At 39.1% G+C, this 21898-nt stretch overlaps 1 protein-coding gene and 1 long non-coding RNA gene across 5 annotated transcripts in view; one reads left to right on the top strand and one right to left on the bottom strand.

Annotated features, from left to right (window-relative positions):
• Positions 1-21898, top strand: part of ARHGAP10 (Rho GTPase activating protein 10) — a 131945-nt gene that overhangs the window by 28416 nt on the left and 81631 nt on the right. For 3 of the 4 annotated variants that reach the window (XM_052690219.1, XM_052690217.1, XM_052690220.1), the window contains exons 2-4: positions 6990-7085; positions 7198-7259; positions 19436-19507. In XM_052690219.1, coding sequence (XP_052546179.1) covers positions 6990-7085; positions 7198-7259; positions 19436-19507 — 230 coding nt within the window. The remainder of the gene's footprint in view (positions 1-6989; positions 7086-7197; positions 7260-19435; positions 19508-21898) is intronic. The other variant, XM_052690218.1, reaches the window with a different exon arrangement.
• LOC128084315 (uncharacterized) lies at positions 2715-9114 on the bottom strand. The gene is made up of 4 exons (XR_008208457.1): positions 9055-9114; positions 5576-5664; positions 4912-4962; positions 2715-2830 (listed from the first exon to the last, which is right to left on the bottom strand). It is a non-coding gene; the product is annotated as an uncharacterized LOC128084315 (long non-coding RNA).

The raw sequence follows: 21898 nt of genomic DNA, 5'->3' as shown, positions 1-21898 counted from the left end.
TAAAAGAAGCTATGAGTAAATGCAAAAGGACCTTGAAATTTATGGTATTTGACAAAAGGTCACATGGAAGAATACAGAGTACTTAAATTCCTCTTCCACATAACAGCTGAAGTTGACTTTTAAAAGATGAAGTCTGCTAGAAAATCCTGATCTTTGAAAACAGAATCACAGAATCACAGAATCACAGAACTGTAGGGGTTGGAAGGGACCTCCAGAGATCATCGAGTCCAACTCCCCTGCCAAAGCAGGTTCCCTACAGCAGGTCACACAGGTGGGCATCCAGGCAGGTCTTGAACATCTCCAGAGAAGGAGACTCCACCACCTCCCTGGGCAGCCTGTTCCAGTGCTCCGTCACCTCACTGTAAAGAAGTTCTTGCACACATTTGTGCAGAACTTCCTATGCAAACAAACGTTTTTTCACGTTTTCCAACTCAGTCACTCTTGGAAGACAGTTTGCAGATCTGCACACTGATGTCCATCCTGCTACTACTTTGTGCGCTGTGATGCAGGGGAACTTGTCCAAAAGTTTCTGAAATGCTCGTATTTCCCTGAGTACTGTTGCAATTTGATTGAATAATCTCATAGTTCCCTGCATTGCAAATTAGTTTTTCTTGGTCCTTGGTTTTCAGTCATTTCTTCTTTTAGTCTGTTTTGATGTCAGAGAAATGGAGGTTTAGAGAGTGGGGAGGAAGGTGGTTATGATTCCCTTGAAAAAAGATTATTGTGGAATAATAAAGATGATTTCCATCATAGTTGACAGACCCTTCAGCAGAGTCTTTTACGGTGCAGGTTTTATGTCAGGGTGCTGAAGAAGTGGCTTCATGGGCGGGGTTGTAGTGCCAGGGACAGAGCTTATCTTTTTTTTTTTCCCCTTCATGAGTGGTATTTCAGGCTGTGCTCCTGAAAATCTGAACCAAAAGATCACATCAGTGCCTGAGAAGTCACAGGAGTGCACTTTTCTTGTGAGAGCTGGTATAGATGCTCTGGGAGAACACTTCACAGAATCACAAAATCACAAGGTTGGAAACGACCTGCAAGATCATCTAGTCCAACCACCCTCCCATTCCTATTAGTACCACCACTTGTGTCCCCTGAGCCTTTGAAGGTGCCCATTTACAAAATGCCCGTGATGCAAAATGGCCTTGGCAGGGTGGAGTAGGGCTGCCTTTCTGATTTCAGAGATCCAGATTAAAAAAGCAAACAACCAGAGCCCAGGAAGGTGTGGTACAGCTGGGTGACACTAAGATAGGACTTGGCAGCTTCCCTACAGCCACACAAGGTGCTACTTCGTGATATTGCACGCATGGTAATTGGCAACTTAATTGGTGGTTTCTTGATGCTGAGGAATGTGAAGTTTGTACCCCTGTACTTGCGAGAACATAAAGAAGAGAAATGAGTTAGATGTTTCCATGGCTGAATGTAGGACAGTGAAAGAAGGTAGAAAAGATAATGCATGTTTTATTTTAGTATGCTGTACACTTTCTTTAGGAGAAAATAATGGATTGAGATTCTGGATTTTTTTGGTATGCATTCTGCATGTCTGTGAACATAGATATCTACTCAAAAGTAGATATCTATCTAAAAGTAGATCTAAAGTCTGTAACTATTCTGTTTTAATTAACATGAAGAATGGTGGCAATTGTAATGTTGGATTATGCATTTCACAGAAGGAAAACCTTAAAATAGTAACCTAACAAATGGAGATCTAACAAAGACTGTGTAGTTCTCTCCCTTTAGAAATGGGAAGGAGGTTAGAATGAGGCTGTCACAGTGCTCAGTTGTGGCTTGCTCTGACATGAGAAGTTGTGTTCACTCAGGGAATCCATCCACCTTATCAGCCCCTGTTTCTTTGTGGCATATTTAAGCCACAGTTAGAGATCCCAGGATGGACTAAAATGCTCGTCAGCAATGACAAGTCCTGTGGAAGAAGAACTGAAGACTGATTGGTTCCTGACAGAGGCAATATTCTGATTAATATTAATGTCTCCATTATTCATTTTTCTCTATTTCTCTTATTTAGTAAATAATAAACACTTCGTAACTTTGATGTAATTATTTTTTGTATTCTTCGGAGGCCAGTGGGAAAGTATTTGGTTTTTGTCCTGAAAACTTGCTGCTCATGGTAAACAGTATTGTTTTTTTTAATCATCCATAGCTTTTTTTGTGTACTAGGTACTGCTGGTGGAATGAGACATGAAGTCAGAGAAGGCTGCAGCAAGGCAGGGGCTGCAATGTGGGGGCATTGGTGTGATCTCAACAGGAGTGCCGAGGGCTGCCCACTGAAATGGGGAAGATGTCACTGAAAGGAAACTTTTAATTGGGTGGTGCTGATGGACTTATCTCTGACCTGAGCTTGTAAACGCAGAGGGTGTGAAGCATCAGCTGCTGAGTGCTTGGGGTTGTGGATGGAAAACGTGGTTTTGTCGGGCCAGTAGCAGTACGCTATTGCTAATTGAATTAGAATGAAATGTTCTGGTTTTTCTCATTTGTTTTAAGGGTGTGGGATATTCCAAAAAAGCCAACGCTGTATTGTGCTGGAAAAAAAAAAAGCTGCTTGACAAGTCAGTGATTAATGACACTTCATTTTTAATCCTCACACTTGGATTTGCTAAGCTTTCACAAACTCTTTGGTAATGTGACAATATTAAGTGAAGGTAGTAGCAAAATTTGTGAAGAAGGAAGCAGCAGGATGACTGGTGAGAAGGCTAATGTTGGTGCTTCATACTGAAGATGAGTTTGGTAGCTGTCTGCTAACCTTAGTTGTTGAAGGAGAGCAATTTGAACCCATGTTAAACAAAGCTGCTGTCAGTCTGTCGTTCCTGGAGGATGTCTGTTAGAATAAAGAAGACTACAGTTAGTGATGAGGAATGGAGAAGCAATGCAGCTCTTCTTAGAGAAATGTTTTGATACTGTAGAAGAGAAGCTTGAGGTAGAAATTGCATTTTACTTTAGAAAACATTAATAAAAGGACTGTTGCAAGTAACTAATTCTCCTGCCATGCAAAAGGGATCTAGCATAGCCCTAGTACTGTCTTGCTTTGTGCAAGAATTCTAGATGAGATGAGTAGCACTGAAGCACTCACTTTTGACCTCCGAGCAAGCAGAGAACTGATGTTGAGGAGGGCTGGCCGTGCCTAGCTCCTCATGACGTCGTCGTGGCTTGACTCAGATAAGAAACAAAAATATTTTTTACCAAACCTAAATGGAAAGTATTCATGTGGGGGTGCCAGCAGCGCAATTGGTGCAGGATGCTTGGCTGAGCACAGGTGCCTGGTATGGAAGTGCTCCAAAGGAGGGCAAGGGAGAGAGGAGCTTCTTGTTCCTGATGGTGCGTTTCTAAGTAGCTGCATTTAAGCATGAAAAGAAAAGTGCACTGGCTGGGACAGTAACAGGGGGAAAATTAATTCATGTTCTCTTAAGAATGTGAGTATTTTGAAGTGAATCTGCCTTATAGATTTGCTAGGAGTTACAGTTTATTCAGTGTTTGGTTGATATTTAAACACTGTTTAATCTTGGATGCCCTGTTCCTTTAGACTACCAGCACCAGCTTTCAACAACCGACCTTTACCAGCTCAGTAGCTTTCAGTCTGTGTTACTATGTTGAATGAGGAAACTAAAAAGAAGGAAATTGCTTTTTGGCCTCCTAAATTCTCACTGTGTTTTTTTTCCTTAGTAGACCTGAGTATTATTCTGATAAAGACCAATGACACTGCTATTTGATAAATATTTTGTACTCACATACTGTGTTGCTCTGTTATGTAGCTGGCACCCACATGGTTCTGTTTCTGCTTTTTGTAACATACTGCTCTTGCAGCCTCTGCTGCTGGTGGGGAACAATTCTGAGGTGCATCTGTGAGCATCAGCTGAGCAGTTTTGCTGCAGTAAAGTCTTCTAACAGAATGGAAGAGAGCCAGACTATGCCTATGAAACGTCTACACTAAGCAACAATGCTGAGCATTTCAATCATAAAGCAGTAGCAATGGAGTCTATAGTGCTTACAGTGGCATCAACAGGCAGATTTTTGTCTCACCTTTATAAATACTTGTGTATGTTTATGTATGTATTATAGACTATGCAGAATTAATAAGGGCAAAGGCTGTGGAGCTGTTTCTTGCTTTTTGCCCCATAACTGAAATTTTGACTGCAGATGGTGTCAAGCTTCTACCTCCCTGGCTATGGTTTGTCAAGGGTCGAGAAAATCCAGCACAACACTATGCTATCTTTTTTGAGTCTAGATGTCATCCTCATCTTCCTGTGCTGTAGAAGAGCAAACTGTATTCTCATTCTACGTTTCTCACATGTTTTCCTCTATCTCTACTTGCTACCTAGCTTTGTTGCTTTTATCTTAACAGGAGGCAGAGCAGAGATTTTTCAATTTATGTGAATAGAGAGGCAGCAGTGCTTCTGCCCAGCAGAGTGTTTGCTTTATGTTAGACCAGTGCTATTTTGGCCCAAGGAATGAAAGCAGAATGTGAACTTGAAAGTAAATTCAGACAAAAATAAAAAAAGATGAATGATATTTTAAACATCAGTAATGAATCTTGCAGTTCACATGTGCAGACTAAGCAGGATTAAATATCTCTTCAGTCTGGCAGCAGTTGGGAGTCCGATTGTTGCACCAAATGGCAGAGTTGTCCTTACCTGGTCAGAAGGTTCACTTCTTTGCAGTTGCATCTCAGAATGTCTGACTGATTTTTGTTTTGTTCGAATGACTTCTTATGTGTTCTTATCCTATTTCACTGTCTTTTCTTCCTGCTTTTGTTTTGATAAATAATTATCTGTGACTTTTCTGGCTGCGTGAGATCATTCTTCCATGTTCTAAAACTCCCAACCTCCTCCCACTCTCACATGCTTCTTAAAATTTGGTGAAACAGTTCTTAAACATTTCACAGAGATATGTAGAAATACTTACAAAACTTTAATGCATCTTCATGACTTCTGTACATGAACTCTGCAAATCTAGCTGTAGAATGTTAAAACATTACTGCTTCCAACCCTTGTGTAGGAATTTCCAATCTGTTAGCAAATGTGGTAAGGAAAAGTGTGTGAATGTCATTTTTGAGCCTGTGAGAAGCACAAATTGTTGGGTTTCCCACTGAAAGCATTGGAGTGCAGGCACAGGTTCTGCCTGCAGTCACTGTCACCAGAGAGGTGGGATAAGCCGCCCTGTAGGGGATGGGCTCACACTGCTCTGGTAGGATTTGGCAGTGGGGAAGGTTTGGAAAGGGGTGTGGGATTGTTGTATGGCTGCATGCAGTGCTGTGTGCCACCTTATGCCATGTGCCATGGTCAGTTATCCAAGTACTTCACCTCTAAAAGTAGGGGATATGGAATTAACAGTTCTTTCCTCCAGTGAGGAGTTAGCTTTCATGTGACAGGGCTTTGGCAAGAGATTATCGGATTCAAAAAAATTAAATAGTTTCGAAGAGTGTGGGTTGATAGGCCCATTCTCCCACAAATAAACTCTTTTCAGCCTCATGTTGTGACTTGGCTCACAAACCAGCATAACATTAAATATTTGAGAAACTTGTTTTTTTGAACTTCCAATTCTTTCAGAATTCTGGCAGAACATTTACCTTTAGTTGTCTGCTTTAGAAGCCTCTTAACCCACAAGATATCCTGCTGCTCACGGGCTGAAGAGTACATGTGCAGGCTTCAGAAGCAGCTGCAAAAGGAAGGCAAATATCTGACAGTGTGACGTTGATGGGAATAGCACTTGTAAACAATAGGTGAGAAAAGACCTTAGGAGAAATTGATGAGAAGGATCAGAAAGCATTTTGTTGTTGTCTTGCTGTTGGTAGAGTATTTGGGACTTAACCTTTGATGTGGTTGAACTTGTATGCCAAAATTGTACTTGACGGTGAGAGGTGACAACACAGAATGTATTGCATGTAGGACCTGACATGGTTTTAGTGTTTTTTGTGTTTTTTTTTTTTTTTTTTTTTTAAAAGGCTTTTTGTATGTTATTTAAGAGTTTTGAGTTCCTTTAGTTCCTGTTCAGTATTTAAAAATGAAACGCTTAGCCAACGTGCTAAAGGTTTGTTCTTAGCCCTTTCAGAACTGCACGTGATATGAAAAAAGTTACAGATTAACCAAACATATCACACCGTCCTTAGCCTTGGCTGACACCGAAAATCTGAATAAAACCTCTACTACTAAGAGTGTACCAAGATGCACATCCTTTCTTAATTTCCTCCATTGAGCAATTCCTCCCCTCCAGAACCCGTGACATTACCAAATACGCACACGTCAGCACAACAGAAAAGCGTGTGTACACTGTGTATTTCTGGTGTTATAAATCCTAGTAAGGGCTTTGCTGCTGAGTATAGAATCTAATTACTTCCTGAGGGATGTAGCATGTAGACCTCTGACCCCAAATTGTCAAACGCTAATAGATAAAAACTTCCTGTAGAAAATTAGGTTAGTAATATATATATATAAAAAAGTAATAATATAAAATTAATACTGTGAACTTAGCTTTTAGCCTGGTTTTAAATCCTTAGAATTGCTAGTTCCAATGCAACAATTCTTTTCAGTTTGGCTTATGTCTCCTAGTCAAATATTTATACATATCTACAAAACATGTACAGGAAATGCTAAAATGCGTTTGCACTAGCAAATATGCTGGGTGAGTTTAGGTTAGCAGAAAACCCTTTTGCTGTCACAGCTTAATCAGAGTGTTGTGGCTTAAACTCCTGTAGTTACAAATATGTTTGTATGGCTTGTGACCATATGGTGAAGTGTAAGAATAGGTCTGATACTGTACAGATGATTGCACTTGCTTTGTACTGCATAGCCTCATATGAAGCAATCTGTGCGACGGATTCCCAGATGAGAGCAGAAGAAGCTTAGACAACATTTGTTATCTTGTAATGTCTTTAGGCAGACCTGTGTTAAGGGTTTATTGTAAAAGTTGATCAGGGGTAGGAGGATTTTACAGCTTTCTTACAATAATTCTCTAACCTTCCATCCTTGCTTTTTTCTTTGCAGACCTTTCAGCAGCCCAGAGAAAATTTGCCCATTCTCTGAGAGACTTTAAATTTGAATTCATTGGTGATGCAGAGACAGATGATGAAAGATACATAGGTAGGTAAGAAGTGATTATAAATGACTATGTCTTTTGCTGTGCCATCCTGCAACATGGTGACAATTTTTTCTGTTTTTTATTTTTATTTTTTATTTTTTTTTTTAATTGTAGATGCTTCTCTTCATGAGTTTTCAAACTTCCTAAAAAATTTGGAAGAGCAAAGAGAAATTTTGGTGAGTTCCAATAAAAATTTTAAAAAGCTGGACATATGCCAAAGATAAGATCAAAGTTAAAGTTGCTGGCTGCTTTTTTAACCTCTAGGGTATTATTGGTTGCTTAACAGTGAAAGCTCTCATTGTACAGTCTTTGAATCTGGACTCTAGAGTTAGAGACAATAGCTACTTCTCATTAAAGAAGAAAGCTATTGTGATAAAGATGCAGAGGTAGAAGTTGGCTTAGTAGTGTCCCAATAGCTTATGGCTAGAATGTGGAGTAAAAACCACTTTCACATTTTTTTACCCATTAGAGTGAAAAGCAAGATGATAGACATAATTCTGCAGGACACACGGCATTGGGAAGTCAGCCACATTTGGATCCAGGTTCTTTATGGCATCAGCTTCAGGGTTTATGTGGGTTTGGGATGCAATCTGTTGGCTGGATACAGTAACAGACTTACAAACTTTTTCTTTGTGGGTGAGCGATCTGGGGTATGATTGCATAGGCAAACATTTAGTTAATTAATTGTATAGATGGGGAGGGCTCTTCGTTCAAATATCTGTGGTTGCTAAAGGTTTTGGTATAATCTGGATCAGGTTGGCTGTTCACAGATCATGAGCTGAGAGCTCTACTATATGCATTTGCAGTCTTGATTTCCTAATGGAAACTTCACCTACACTGTAGGATATGTACATAAGCAAGAATAATCACGAATAATTTTCATACACTTTTCTCTCTGGCAGTCCTAAATCCAACAATGGTCACAACTCCTTCAGTGTGCTATTATGTCCTTGTTCTGATATGGAACCCAAGTTAGCTTAAAGATCTGTGAAGCTCCTTGCAAATTACTGAATGAAGTGTTACTTTGCCAATTATAGGATTTGCTCCACTGTGTAATAATGCTTTTGTTTGATTTGTAATTCTTAAGTGGCATTTACTTTGTTTATTCCTGCCAACCATTGCTGTATTTTATTTTAGTGAAGTTGAATACATCTGGGTAGTGAAATTCTTTGGTAGATTTTTCACAATGAAAAGTACTTCATAGCCTCTCATTCTGTTTTCCACTCCATTTGGGAGACTTTCAGAGTTATATAGCATGTTCCACTGACTGTGTCAATAGATCTTCAACAGTGACAGATTGCCTGTGTGGTAGGCTGTGCAGAAACCAATGTTCTGTACAGTGAAACACTTCTGTTTCTCAGACTGAATGCTATAAAAGAGTGCTACTTAATTTTTTGGTAGGCTGTTCATGATTACACTGATTACCCAAAACTAATTCATATCAGTTTCTCGGTGAGAAAAGCATGAAAAGCTCTATCATTTTAGAACAGTCACAACTGTGGAGTATACTGTGGTGCAAATATTTGATTCCAGCTAGAAAGGGGATACTCTCGGAGTTAACAGATGACCATATCACTGCACCTGTAGTCCTCCAAATGTTATGTATCATTTTTAGAGTGAGCTAATATAACAGTGGGCATAAATCTCTGAGAAAATAGTTGCGTGGTGCTTGGTAATGATAGTTTTCAGCAGCTGCTGCTCTGACTTCTCAGACTGTGCTTTAACAGTGGTACAAGCTGTTGTCCGCACTGAGAATGTGGGGTTACTGCACTCAGATGTTTGGAATCAGGTCAGAGATTCAGAGTTTCCATTAAGATATGATGTTACAGCAGGATTATTTTCAAGAGCATCCACTCATCCTCATGTGTATAATCAATGAATTTACAGATATTATAATTTGAAAATGAAATAAACAAGAGTATTTGGCTAAACAGGTTATTATACCAAAAAGAGAATAAATTGAATACTTACCCTTGTCTTGGGCTCACTGCAAAACGCCAGAGGAGGGAACTCCAGAAGAGACCCTTCCCCACTGGCAGTCAGCTCTTAAATGGCTCTAGGAGAGGTGCAGCCAGGCTCCACCCCTTCCAGCAGCACAGGTGAGTTGCCTTCACCTGTGCTCCTATGGCTGACTCAGTGCTCACCTCAGGTGATCAATCAGAGGTTCAGGCCATGATACAGCAGTTCCCATACACTCACGTTAACGGCTTATTGAGCATTTTACCTTTCATCATTTTGAAGGTCAAGATTTGATTGTTTCAGTGCTGAATGTTGCACACAAGAAATTTCAGTCATCTAAAATAAGCTTAATGAAATGCATTATTAATTATAGAACTTAAGGCAGTTCGTAAATTGCTATGCAATTAATGCTTGTGCATTTGAGAAGAAGGCTAAATTGTTCTTAACCATACAGTATATTTAACGAATTCATGTTTAAAATACATCCTGAGCTGAAGTGAGATGCTCATCACCTATACTTATGCTTTTCTGTAAGAGTACTGTATATGATGGATCAAGAACGTAATTTTTTCCCTTTTTGTTTACCACAAATTCACTTGTTTGATAATCATCAGGTGAATATTCACATGGTGGATATTTAATAATTTAATTCAGATGTCTAAGTCCCGTATTTTGTGTTTTTTTCCCCTCCACTTTCCCCTTCAAAGACTGCCAAGCCATATCCCAGCTGTCAAAGGATTTAGTGGATGGTGGAAGGAGAAGTCATTGTTAATCCAAACATTCCCTGAACTATTGTGGAGTAGACAAGACAAAAACAACTTACGCTTTTTCATAGTACTGTAGCTCAGTGACATTCTCCAAGGCAGATAAGAAACAGGTCATTTTTCCCCGAGGATGTCCTGGAAGTGCTTGTTATGTGTTAGGAATGAGTCCTAGGACTTACATTCTGCCCTTTTGACAGTACCAAATTGTCATGCAAGTGCAGGGATGGAAGCAAACTTCACAAGGTTATTAGGAAAAAGTTGGGGACAAACAGGCACCAGTATGGTGATGCTAAGATGTGCAGTCCCTGCATCCAGTTATTCCTGCTCACCAAGGAGAGCACCAAACCTTCCTCCCACCTCGATTTTCCCAACTGCAGAATTCAGTTTGATTCTTGTGATGTGGCAAGAAAACAGGTTTTGTTTGCTACCCTGATTTAAGCTGATGAGCTGTACAGGGCTGCCTGGTAGGTCCACCACTGACATAATGTATCACATCACTTGCTTGAGATTATTATCCTTTTTCCTTTCTTTTGAGATCCCTTTTTAACACCTTTATACTTCCCTTTCTCTATCCTGTTCTTCCATTTGAACAACCTGTCCCAACCAATTTTCCATATTGTTTCTAACGTTACTAACTGATGCCCAAGTGTGATACTGCCGTTAACATTCCTTCAGTCACCTCAGCAGTGTATGGTACTTCTGGTGCTGTCATCTGCTCACATTCTGATGTGCTGGGTTTGCATGTTTCCACTCCCTCAGAGAACTACAGAGCTCCCATAGAGTTGCCTCGAGTTCAGCTGTTTCTCCCCGAAGTCCCCTTAACCACAATGATAAAATCCAGCAAGCCCTCAAGGCACATCTGTAACTTCAGTCAGCTTCTCTCACTGTTGTGTGCAGCGTCCAGCAATATCTCAGGTCTGTCCGGTAGTTTCTCCTGTCCTGTCTGGTTACCTTTTTTCTATGCAAGACCTGAGTTAGTTGGATGGGTTTTGTCTGCAGCCCTACCAGAGGTGTGATTCGTAGCAGGGTCTTGTGTACCTGGGCCATCCCTGATGACTGCTTTGCTAACCATTCTTTAGAAAAAAATTCAGGGCTAGGAATCTCTCTAGTTTTACTCCAACATCTAGTTGTTATTCTTTTTCCTTTTTCTTTTTTTTTTTTTTCTGATATCCATCTAAGTCTCCCTTTGCTTCAACTTTAACAGAATTTATTTACTTATTTTACCTCTTCTGCAGTGGTCATGGAGTAAAACTCATCCCTTTTCCATCACAGAAGAATTTTCACTGTTATGCTTTCAGAGGCTAGAGGACTGCTATCCTTTCAAAGCGGTATTTTACTTCTGTGTTTTTCCTGATTCAATTTAGTTGCACAGTGTTTAGAACATCTCTCTTTTATATCAAAATTGTTCTTAATCCCACTCAGTTCTTAATTCAGATAATTCTCTTTTGAAAATTAAAATCTGCAGTTCTTAGAGGCTACTGTCTTGTTTTCCCTTTCTTTAAACTTTTTTTTTCCCAGTTAAATAATGGATAGATAGCTTCTCTGCATTCTGAAGTACCTATTAAAAAGACTCATTTCTATATGTTCTTCTCTGCCCCCTGCCATATAGAGAATGTTTTTGTCTCAGTCCTTCTAACTGTATCCCAAGTACTTGAGTATTTCCTTTTTTACTTCCTTATATTTCGTTTTCTGTAAGATTTCTGATGCAGTTAAATTCACCTCACTATGTTTCTTGTCAATTTCTCCTAGGCAATATGAACTCATTGCTTTACTTTGTTTTGGTCTCTTCTATTTCTGCGACAGTTTTAGCACGCTTTTAATCCTTTTGATACCTCCCTAGGAAAGATGGTAAATTCTAAGATTTTGAGCATAACGTCTTTCTTTTAGTCTCTTGTTCTTATTCCATAGGACTCTTTTATGTTTCTTAAAACTGCTTGCAGTCCTGCCTCTCAAGAATCATTTTATGTTTTTAATGTTTCACCAGTTTGTCAGAATCAAGTTCAGAATTCTTCTCTAATTCATTGTTCTCAGTGTGTGTCAGAAACAAGAGAAACTGATTCTGTGTGGAATTTTAAAGAGAATAACAGCGAAGTCTCTTCTGTCTTTTTGTCTTTTCCATCCTTCATTGGCTTAAGAAAAAAAAAAAAAAAGTGGAAGCAGAGGGGTTTCCAAGTTAAAAGATGTTCTTAAGGTTCAAACATTTACACTCAGAAAGTTAAAGGTAAAATTGAAATCATCTGTGTGTACTTACATGCATTTATACTTACCTCTTATGATTGAAGTACTTAAATACATGAGTTTCACAGTTTAAGTGCTCACTTAACATTTAATGTTCGTGGATAGCTTACTATTATTTTTCAAGTATAGTTTAATATACTTTAAAATAGTTTAAACATGTTTAGTTTATACTTTTCCTACCCTGCTGTGAAGGTATTATTTTTTCTGAGCTTTTCCTTGTTCCTCAGCGTGCAGATATTTAATGGTTCACAAATCTTAACCAATTTTCTCATTTATCTGAAGAAATCTATATGAAGGAACAATCATTTTACCTACTGATCTAGGTTAAAATTATCCAGTAGTTTTGGATGGTCCAGTGTAAGATATCTAAGATCTGTGCAATAAGAGTTGATGGCATAATATGTTATCCTGATTGCGTTAAATGCAGTGGCAATACAGACTGCTAAATATAACTGCCAAGACATTTGTCAGTGATCACTTCTGAAAAATTAGGTTGCTGACAGCACACTGAACATCTCAGATACAGAGATAAAAGCTTAGATAAAAGCTTGGTTTCTCAGGACCTAGACTGTATTTCTTCACCTTCCTGTGAACTGTTCAATTTGATCAAAATCTATTTCCACTTTTAGGAACATGCAAAACAATTGCAGCTGTACCTCATTACCTAACCTTCATTTATCCTCTGCATGGCATGAAACCAGATGGAAATCATAGAATTATTGGAATAAACAAACGTATGCTGATGAAAACTGTTCAGGCAAATCTTTTGTGTTTTGGTGATGCCTGACATTGGGTGTTTGAATAATCAGTTTTTGAATGTTAAGCACAATCTTCTGAAATAGTTTCCTGAGTTGAGTGTGAACTCATGCACTTCATCTAGAAATCAGTGTTGTTTGTATGAGGGGATAAAAAAGGGCAAAACCAATTTGGGATGTATTTCCTCAGCCTCTGAGTGAATATGACTTAAAAGCTGCATTATCCCCAGCTTCCTCTTTTAGATAATTGTGGTCTTACATGCATCAACATACAACTCAGTAGAGAATTTTCATTCTGTTATTTCATCAACAGGAAATGTTTGGAATTTGCATTGAAAACCTTCCAACAGTTTGGATTTTGCTGGTTGTTAATAACACCACTGTTTCTTGTGGAGGACTCCCCTCACAATAATTGGGCAGTTCATTCTTGACTAAACACTGATGCTGTTGTTCACTGCCAGATTCCTTGCCTTTCAGTTATGTCTTTTTGTTCAATTATGAGCTTAGCCATGAACAAAGCAAACGAGTATTATGCTATTTCCTTTCCAGAGAAGCCATTCTTCTTTGTCAAAGTCTTTATACGTCTGAAGCGTGGACAGGGAGTGGTTCTCTGTTCTTCTGTGAATGTAGCTCTTGCATATTCAGTTTAGGAGAGGCTCTTTCTTTGGAAGGGCTATCCATAGCTTGCCTCTGCTTCGGATGGAGAAAAAATGATCTGTTGCTAACATGAAGCTGTCTGTCTGTTTGTTTCTCTTCCTATTTGTTACATTTATTGTTTCGTAGTAGTTCTCCTTCTAGTGGAATCTACTTAAGAATAAATTTATTCAAAAGTCAGGACCATATAGTGTTAATCTTTTTCTAGGCAGTTTTTGCTAAAACTTAATTTGTTACTTTTCTTTCTTCCTTTCCTTCTTTCCTTCTCTCTTTCTCTCTTTCTCTCCCTTCCGTCCTTTCCTTTCCTTATTTTTTTCTTCCCTTCTTTCTTTCCTTCTTTCTCTTTCTTTCTTTCATTTTTTCCTTCTCCCTTTCTTTTTTTGTTCTTCTTTTGATAAGGGATTTTTTATTTTTTGTATTGTCTATTTATTATACCAATTTAACTTTTCCAGGCCACCTGTCTCATAGCAAGCACATCAGTGCAAACATTCTTTCAGAGTAGAGCACAGCATACAGATAAAAGGAGGCATTTTAAACTGTTTTTCCTTTAGATCATTCATAATCTTCCACTCAATGGAAAATAAGGTACTCCTGTGTCTACAAGAGGAGACACAGGAGTCCTGCTGCTGCATCATCTGTAAGCCAAGACTGCTGCATTTAAGAAAACCAGAAAGTGCTGAGAATAGGAGTCTGCCTGTACCATGGCTTGGGGGCAGGGCTTAGCATATGGAATTCTGTGATTTACAAGGTCATGATCTTAAACCACATTGGTGGTTTTCAAGAACTTTGGGGTGTTGGCTGTGTGATTGTCAGTGCTCCATTTAAATACAAAACTAGTACTGAAGAGTAGAGAGATGTACTGCTGTATTAGGAGGGCAGTGGAGTTGGTGAATGCAGTTCACTGGGAGCATGCTGTTGTAAGAGAAAATTACTCCTGTGGAGAATGAAAGAGAAAATACTAAACGCTATTGAAAGAAATCAATTGCAAGTAAGATACAAAATCCTTGAGAATGGAATTGTCTACTGCAAAGTTACACGGTGCTGACTTTCAGGAATAGATCTTCATGTTTCAAGACATTTCACTACCAAGTTGAGATACGTAGCACAAGAATTTCTTGGAGGAAAAGGCTTTTTTTTAATTTTTACTTTTTTTCCATACTCTCCAAATACTGGGATTATCAGAAAATCACCTTTTGTGTTAGGCTGAATTCTCCTGTTCTTTAGGAAAAACATAAAAGAGCTATGTTTGCTGTAAGCAGAAGTGAAATTGTAAGTAGTAAATTTCTTTATTAGAAAGTGAATTTCTTTATTTAGCAGCAGCGTTACTGAATTTGTTATTGAATCACTGTTAGCTACATCATCCTTCCTGCATTCTGTTAAGCTGAGAAGAGCAGTACTTCCTTCCCAGCTCTAGTTTCATTGACACCTGCTCAGCTTCATGAGCTCTGCCCTGCTGGCTTTGGCCTCCTTTGCTTTGTCAAGAAAGACAACCCTGCCCCTGTCTACAAATAAATCTTCCCAGTCAGTGCGCTGGGAAACCTCAAACGGCTGTCTTACTGTTTGGCATACAGTCTGCATTCCACTGCCTATAATGAGGATTTGAAACTCAGCACCCTTGTGTCACTGGGCAGTCCGTAGCAAGATATATATATATGAAACATGACCTTCTAATACATATGTATGTTATACATGAATATATATATTCATTTCCAGTAAACCTCTCTTGTATGGGAGGGAGCTTAGGTTTGGAGTGGAGCAGTCAGTGCATGTTTTTCTCACACCAGGATTTATTTACCAGCAACGTGTAATTGCTGTTCCTGTTCCTCCAGTAAAGACTGGAATCTAAGGATACTTTTAGTATTAATGCTGGGGGCCCACTGTTGCGTTTTTCTAATTAGTAAACCAAATTTTGATAAACTTTTGCCTACCTTTTGTAGCCACAGAGGCCAGACTGAAGTTCTGGAAATTGTGCGTGGGTTGATATTTCCTCAAAGCCCACACGAATAACCTTCCTCTCCTGCAATACAGCCTGCTTATGCCTGCAGGAACTGATTGGTGCTGCATTTCGTAGTCAAAGCGCTCCTGTCTGCTGAAGGAGAACAAGAAAGCATGAGGAGCTTGGAGGGCTGGAGGATGGCGCTGTCTGCTGGGTTCCAATGCTCAGGAGGAGGTCTTTGGGGAAAGCAGTTTCTCCCTCAACAGCCATTCTCCCACTTCTCCAAGAAGAGAAAAAAATTACAGGCTAAATGGAGTTGTTGTGAACTGGCACTGACTGGTAGGTTACCTGTTGGATCTTGTTGACTCAGCTGACTAATAGGCAAGTTGCTGGAAATGTAAACGTACTTGCTAATGGATTTAATCTGTGCCTTTGTGGTCTCTTTGTAGAAAATGTTAGCTTGGGCCTCTTAATCTTAAAGTCCGTAATTTATTACTTCTGACATAATGAGCAACTGTGAAAGTCAGAATAATCTCCCTTCTGTGAAACGTTTCTGTCTGAGCAGGTGAAGTTTTCTAAGGGCATCTAAAATTAGGAGATACCCAAAGCTTCTGTAAGATACTCTTGAAAACGCTGGATACAGTGAATTCCTTAAGTGATGTTAACAGTGAGGCTTTGTTGTTTTTTTTTTTTTTCTGTTGTTCTGAGGGTTATGTTAAAACTAATTCTTCGTCATTTCAATAGATGAAGCAAACATAACAGAAGTGGCAAAAGCAGTTTCAAATATACAGACTGAAGCATGTGTGCATATGGCACTAGAATTTTTTCTTTTAAAAAAGCATTCCTGAGATATTGAGATTCAAAAAAAACAAGCTAAGATATCATTGCAGAAGACGTGACCTCTTCATATTGATTCTCTTATGGTTTATGCCTACTGTAGTTGGTTTGCTGGGTTTCAAAAGAGAATATATAATCCCTTCAAGGTAGGTTTGGATGGCTTAGGGATATCAAGAGAAGAATTTCCTTGTACCCTTTAAATAGCAGGCATTCCTAACATCATACTCTGACTATAGCATAAATAATATTTTTGTTCCACTAGTGAGAACACAATTTTTTGTAGTTTTTTTTATGATATAGTACTGGAAAACACTTGGAATTCCTCCTTGTAATAATGTGCATATTGTAATTATGAACATAGTTTTCATTTCTCTGAGTCAGAAGAACAGCTCTGTTATTCACTATTAAATTTAGCAGTCATGTCTTCCTTGGTGGTTTCTGTACATAAAAACTCCCGCACACTTATTTTCAGAAAAGAAGTGTTCATCCTATATTTTTATCTGTAGGTTTGGTGTGAAGATCCATGAATTACCAGGGATCCACAAAATCCCACTTGACCAATACCCAATAGCACTGTTGTTTAATGCGTATAGAGAAAGCACAGGGGGTGACAAATCATAAACACCTGTAGGGCAGGCAGAATTGTGCTTCAAAGCCATCTGTTATAAAAGTTTGCTTTTGGTTATGCAAAATGAGAAGATTTGTTTTTCTTAGTGAAAGAATTACTGGCATATCATACCGCTGCCAATACTGCAATCTTTATTTGTTGGCTGTCTTGGAGGGAACATCCCATTTTGATTTTGCTATTTGTCGTATTTCCTGCTTCAGACAAACACTGTTAGTATTTCCCATGGTTAATGCTACACAGCAGTATAGCAGGGGAATCGATCTGTAACCAGCTCTCTGGTGTATAAACCAGAGCCTTTTCTGTCTGTGTTGTTTCTGGTTTTTGTTTTGCTCTGTTTTCCACTGCACCAAATTGCTGTGTTTTTCTTTGGCTTAGACTTGATGCTAGCTTATGTTCATTACCTATTGATCTTACATTTCACTTTTTGTTGTGTATAAGTTAAAAAAAGATAAGCAATTTGTAGTTCTGCACTGTGAGGTGCTCTTACCAGTTGGGCTCTGGCCTCTGCTGGCTTTGTCTGTCCTCATCCACTCGAGCTCTTCTCCGAGGAAGCCTCACAGCTTTCTCCCTCACAATGTCAGTAAAGAGGAAACTGTCAAAAACGACAAAACCAAACCTCTTAACATTTTCCAGTATAGAAGGATTATTCTGTCATTCTGCAAGCAGTTCTCCACTCAGATTTGGGTGAATCCTTTTGTCTAGAAAAGAGATTTCTCAGTCCTCAGATGCTGCTGCAGTGTCCCAGGAAACTGCTGCTTGGGGTTGATTCTGTTAGAAATACACATTGCCCTTGCCTTCCAGCCCTAGAGTTTCCAGGAAATTTCTGGGGTATTCACAACCTAAAACTGTCCTTGGAGACTCCCGCTGACTGCTCGACTAGTTAGGATATATGTGCCTAGAGTGCCAAAAGGGCTAAGTAAACCCTTGCACATTGCTCAGCTCCTGCCTGAGACAGCTGATTTCTCTAGCTGTCTTTTGACAGGAGCTGAAGCAGCATGGGGAACTAACGGTTATCCATGTGTCAGAGTATTCAAAGTATTGCAATAAACACTGCAGTAAATACCTAGGTTGGGTCTGACACACAGCAGGAGTTGCTCTGTTGCCTGTCCTCCTCCCCAGCTCTGCACCAAGGCTCTCCTGTGTCATAGTTACTCCAGCACCCCTGCACGCTTCTGAAACGAAGACTTATCAGATTGTCAGTCCTCCTTCCTTCCTTCCCCCCTTGAGAGTGTGCTGAAGTGTTTCTGACAAAATTGGGAAGTGAATGTCCAAAGAGTTTGGGCCACAAGATCAGCAGTTCTGAAGTTAGGAAATGTCTGCTCTGAGGATGACTGTACAACACTTGGTTTGGCCCAGACTTGCCAGATATTTGGTTTCCAGTTAGATATTTAGATTAGAGTGCTGTTGAAAAATCAGAGTTGCTGTGGTTACCATGAATTGGCAGGCTGACTCCCACAGTAAATCCCCTACGTGGCCCCAGGGCTGGGTGGGAGTAGACAGTGCTATTTAGATTCATGTTGTGCCAGATCTCTAATGTATCCCTCACGTTTTACGATAAGAGCTTTTCAGAAGGCCAAGTTAAGCCTGCAGTGTTTGCTTCTCCTTGACTCTTAGAAGCTCAGCCCTGGTCTGTGCTGGCCGCAGTCTTGGAACTGAGTTACCCTGTGGCTCTGCCTCAGAACTAAGATTGCAAGGAATCTGCTTTGCCACACTACCCATCTTGTCACTCTTTCAATTCTGCTGTTGCGTTCAAGGAATTCCAGCTTTGCTGAAATTTCAAGTGTACTTAAGATTCTAAATCTTGTTTCCACCACGACCAATCCCAACGCCACTTCATATCCTGTAAAGCTTCGTATGAAATAGAAACCCTGTTTGCTGGCCAGGACTAAATAAGCTACTTTTCAGTCTTACAGTGGCTTTTTTTTTTTAATTCCCCTTTTAATGAGGCAGTGAGGCCATTTAGCAAGAGAGCACCGATGAATGCTCCAAAAAAGATGGATTAAACTTATACTCTGTCAACTAACTTTCTCATTTATTACCACCATACCTCTCGATTTTGTTACTTAGGTTAACTTAATGCTTTCTTCATGTAACCAAATGTAAATACTTGAAAATATATATTTCAGTGCCTAACCACTTTAACTGCATGTTGAAAACTTATCATTTACTCTTTGTTGTCCGTTCTACAGCTGTTTACAGAGTTTTGCATTGTTGCAGGAAGTTGTGTGCTCCCCAGTGAAAACAGTTACTTTTCCTGTGTCACATTCCAGTGTTCAGTTGTTGAAGCTGTTGACCTGATCAAGTAAATCAATTGCTGTTTAGATGCAGCCTCTAAACTTCTGAAGTTTCTGCATTTGTTCATTTACTTCAGATTTACTTGAACTTTCCTGAAACTGAAATTAAAAGTGACGACAAATTCCAAGATCTTAAAACAACTCAGAGGTTTTTTGTTTTTTTTCAGTTATAACTCAGTATCCTCTTTTTTTTTTTTTTTGTGTGTGTTTGATTATTTGTTTTCTAAAAAGATCTGAAAGTGACTTGTCTGGCAACAGAAACTTAACCCATGCTCTTTTTTCTTTAGGCACTCAGTGTTACTGAAACTCTGATCAAACCTTTGGAACGATTTAGGAAAGAGCAGCTAGGAGCTGTAAAGGTTTGCCCCTCATTTGCTTTTATGATAAGCTTGTTTAATTTCTTTACTTGGATTGCAGTGCAGCAATAACATGTATTTGGCAGAGGGAAACTGCTGTTTATATTTCATATATTCACACATTTTTCTACTTGGAGAACTTGCTTCAGAAACCAATGGAAAGTATGCCTCAAGAAGACAAGAACGTGTCCTTCTGCTTCCTTCTTTCCTCCCCCACCGCATCTTCGCTGCCTAGAATAGCAGAAATACTGCTTGCAGCCTTTTCTCCTTCCTAATGGGTAACCCTTTTCTGCTTTATGTTTGCAGTTGCACAATCAATAGCTGAAACTTACTAACTACCCAAAGTAGCTTACCCATGTGCTTGTAATCTTTTTATTCTTTTTCCAGCCCATAAAGTGAAAACAGTTTTTGTTTTACTTTCAGTTTTAAATACATCACTAATAGCTCAGTATGAGTGGGGAAGAGGTTGAAGACAAGATTTCATTTAAAGAAACTTGGTTTTGATAGAAATATCAGTGTTTTTTTTTTTTTTTTTAAAGGTTGTCACTACATTGTGTTTATAAAACAAAGTAAATTTACTAAGTTAAATACAGACTCATTTTTCATAGTAAGGAAAATATTTACCCCACTGTACCTGTGGGAACAGATTTAAATGATTACTTGAGAGAGGGGTGGGGGGGAGGAAGTACAGCTATTTAACATTGTTTTCTCTTCTAGAAGTCAACTATTACACTTTTTTGACCTACCAGTCTGCAGCTGTTTGGTTTTATAATTTAATGACATCAACAGCAATGATACCTAAGAGCTAAGATGACCTTTTAATTACAGGAGAGTTATACTTCATGTTAGCAGGAATTATTAATATATTCCCAACTCAAGTTCAGTGTTCATGCATGCAAAATGCTCTGCCTAAGTCATTGCATTTTAGTGGTGCAGTGGCTTTTACAATTTTGTGGTTGTTTGAGAAGTGCATTAGAGATCTGGACCAACAACTCACCCAACAACAAAATCCTTGGTTTTTAATCTAGAGAGTCACCAAAGGAAAGTTGTTTTTTTCTAAATGTAACCTGTTTTCATAGAAACAGTTGTGTTAGTGGATCGTTTCAACTGAGTTCTTTTTGCATGAAAGGATGTTGCCATTTTGGGGGCAATACTTATTTTTAAATTATCTCATGTTCTTCTCTTACTTCATAGTTTTCTAGAATTTTGTCTCTGATGTTCTTAACATGAGATGTTACATGCTCACAAGCCTACATTGCACATTTTGTTCGGATGCACGACTCTTCCCTTAACTTCCTACTGTAAGGTCAATAAGTATACAGATGTTGTAAAGTATTGTGTGATCAATGAGTATACAGAAAAATTAGGCTAGTAAGATTATCAGATTGGAAAAGATAATCAGAGATAAATGAAAAGTACTCACTGGTGGTGTAGACTTGCAAAAAACTCCACAAGGAGTAATCTCCTGAGAAAAATCCTTCCTCAGTGACAGTCAGCCCCTAAATGGGGTCTAGGAGAGGTGCAGCCAGGCTCCACCCCTTCTGATCACACAGGTGAATTGCCTTCACCTGTGCTCCCATGGCTGACTCGGTGTTTGCCTCAGGTGATCAATCCGAGGTTCAAGCCATGATTCAGCAGTTCCCATACATCTGCATACAATTTCTGTGAAGTTGAAGCTCTTAAATGTGATTTAGACATTTTCTGGACAGAACTCTCAGTTACTTTAAATAGAACAGTCTTGCTTGATTGTAGAACACATAAAGAAAAAATCCATACAAATATTTAATGTTTATTCCAGATTTCTCACATGCTATCACATTATGTCTAATCCTGTTAGTCCCATATGCATATCATATTGTTCCTCAATTGATAATGAAACAAAAACATATGTAATGTATTAAAAATTCCTGCCTGCTTGGGAAGAATATATGAATGTTCTCAGGGCCTGTGGGGATGCAGTAAGGAAGGCTAAGGCCCACTTGGAATTTAATCTGGCAAAGGAGATAAAGAATAATAAAGAATCATAATAAAGTTTATTCTTTTTTGAAGTCAGCAGTAAAAGGAATACTAGGGAAACTGAGGGTTCCCCACTAAATGAGATGGGTGCCCTGGTAACAGAAGATACTGAGAAGGTGGAGATACTGAACACTTTCTTTGCTTCTGTCACTACAAAGATTACGTCTTGGGAATCCCAGACCTGGAGATAGAGAGTCTGGGCAATGGAAGACTTCCATTTGGTTGATTAGGATATCGTTAGAGACCACCTAGCCAAATTCAGTGTGCAAAAATCCATGAGCCCGTACAGAATGCACCCAAGTGTGCTGAGGGAGCCATCAGAGGTGATTGCTGAACTGGTCTCATCGTCTCATCATCTTTGAAAGGTTTTGTCCAACA

Source organism: Tympanuchus pallidicinctus, unplaced genomic scaffold, assembly GCF_026119805.1.
Source record: "Tympanuchus pallidicinctus isolate F22 unplaced genomic scaffold, pur_lepc_1.0 scaffold26, whole genome shotgun sequence".
Classification (NCBI taxonomy): domain Eukaryota; kingdom Metazoa; phylum Chordata; class Aves; order Galliformes; family Phasianidae; genus Tympanuchus; species Tympanuchus pallidicinctus.
This window is presented reverse-complemented; position numbering and strand designations above follow the sequence as displayed.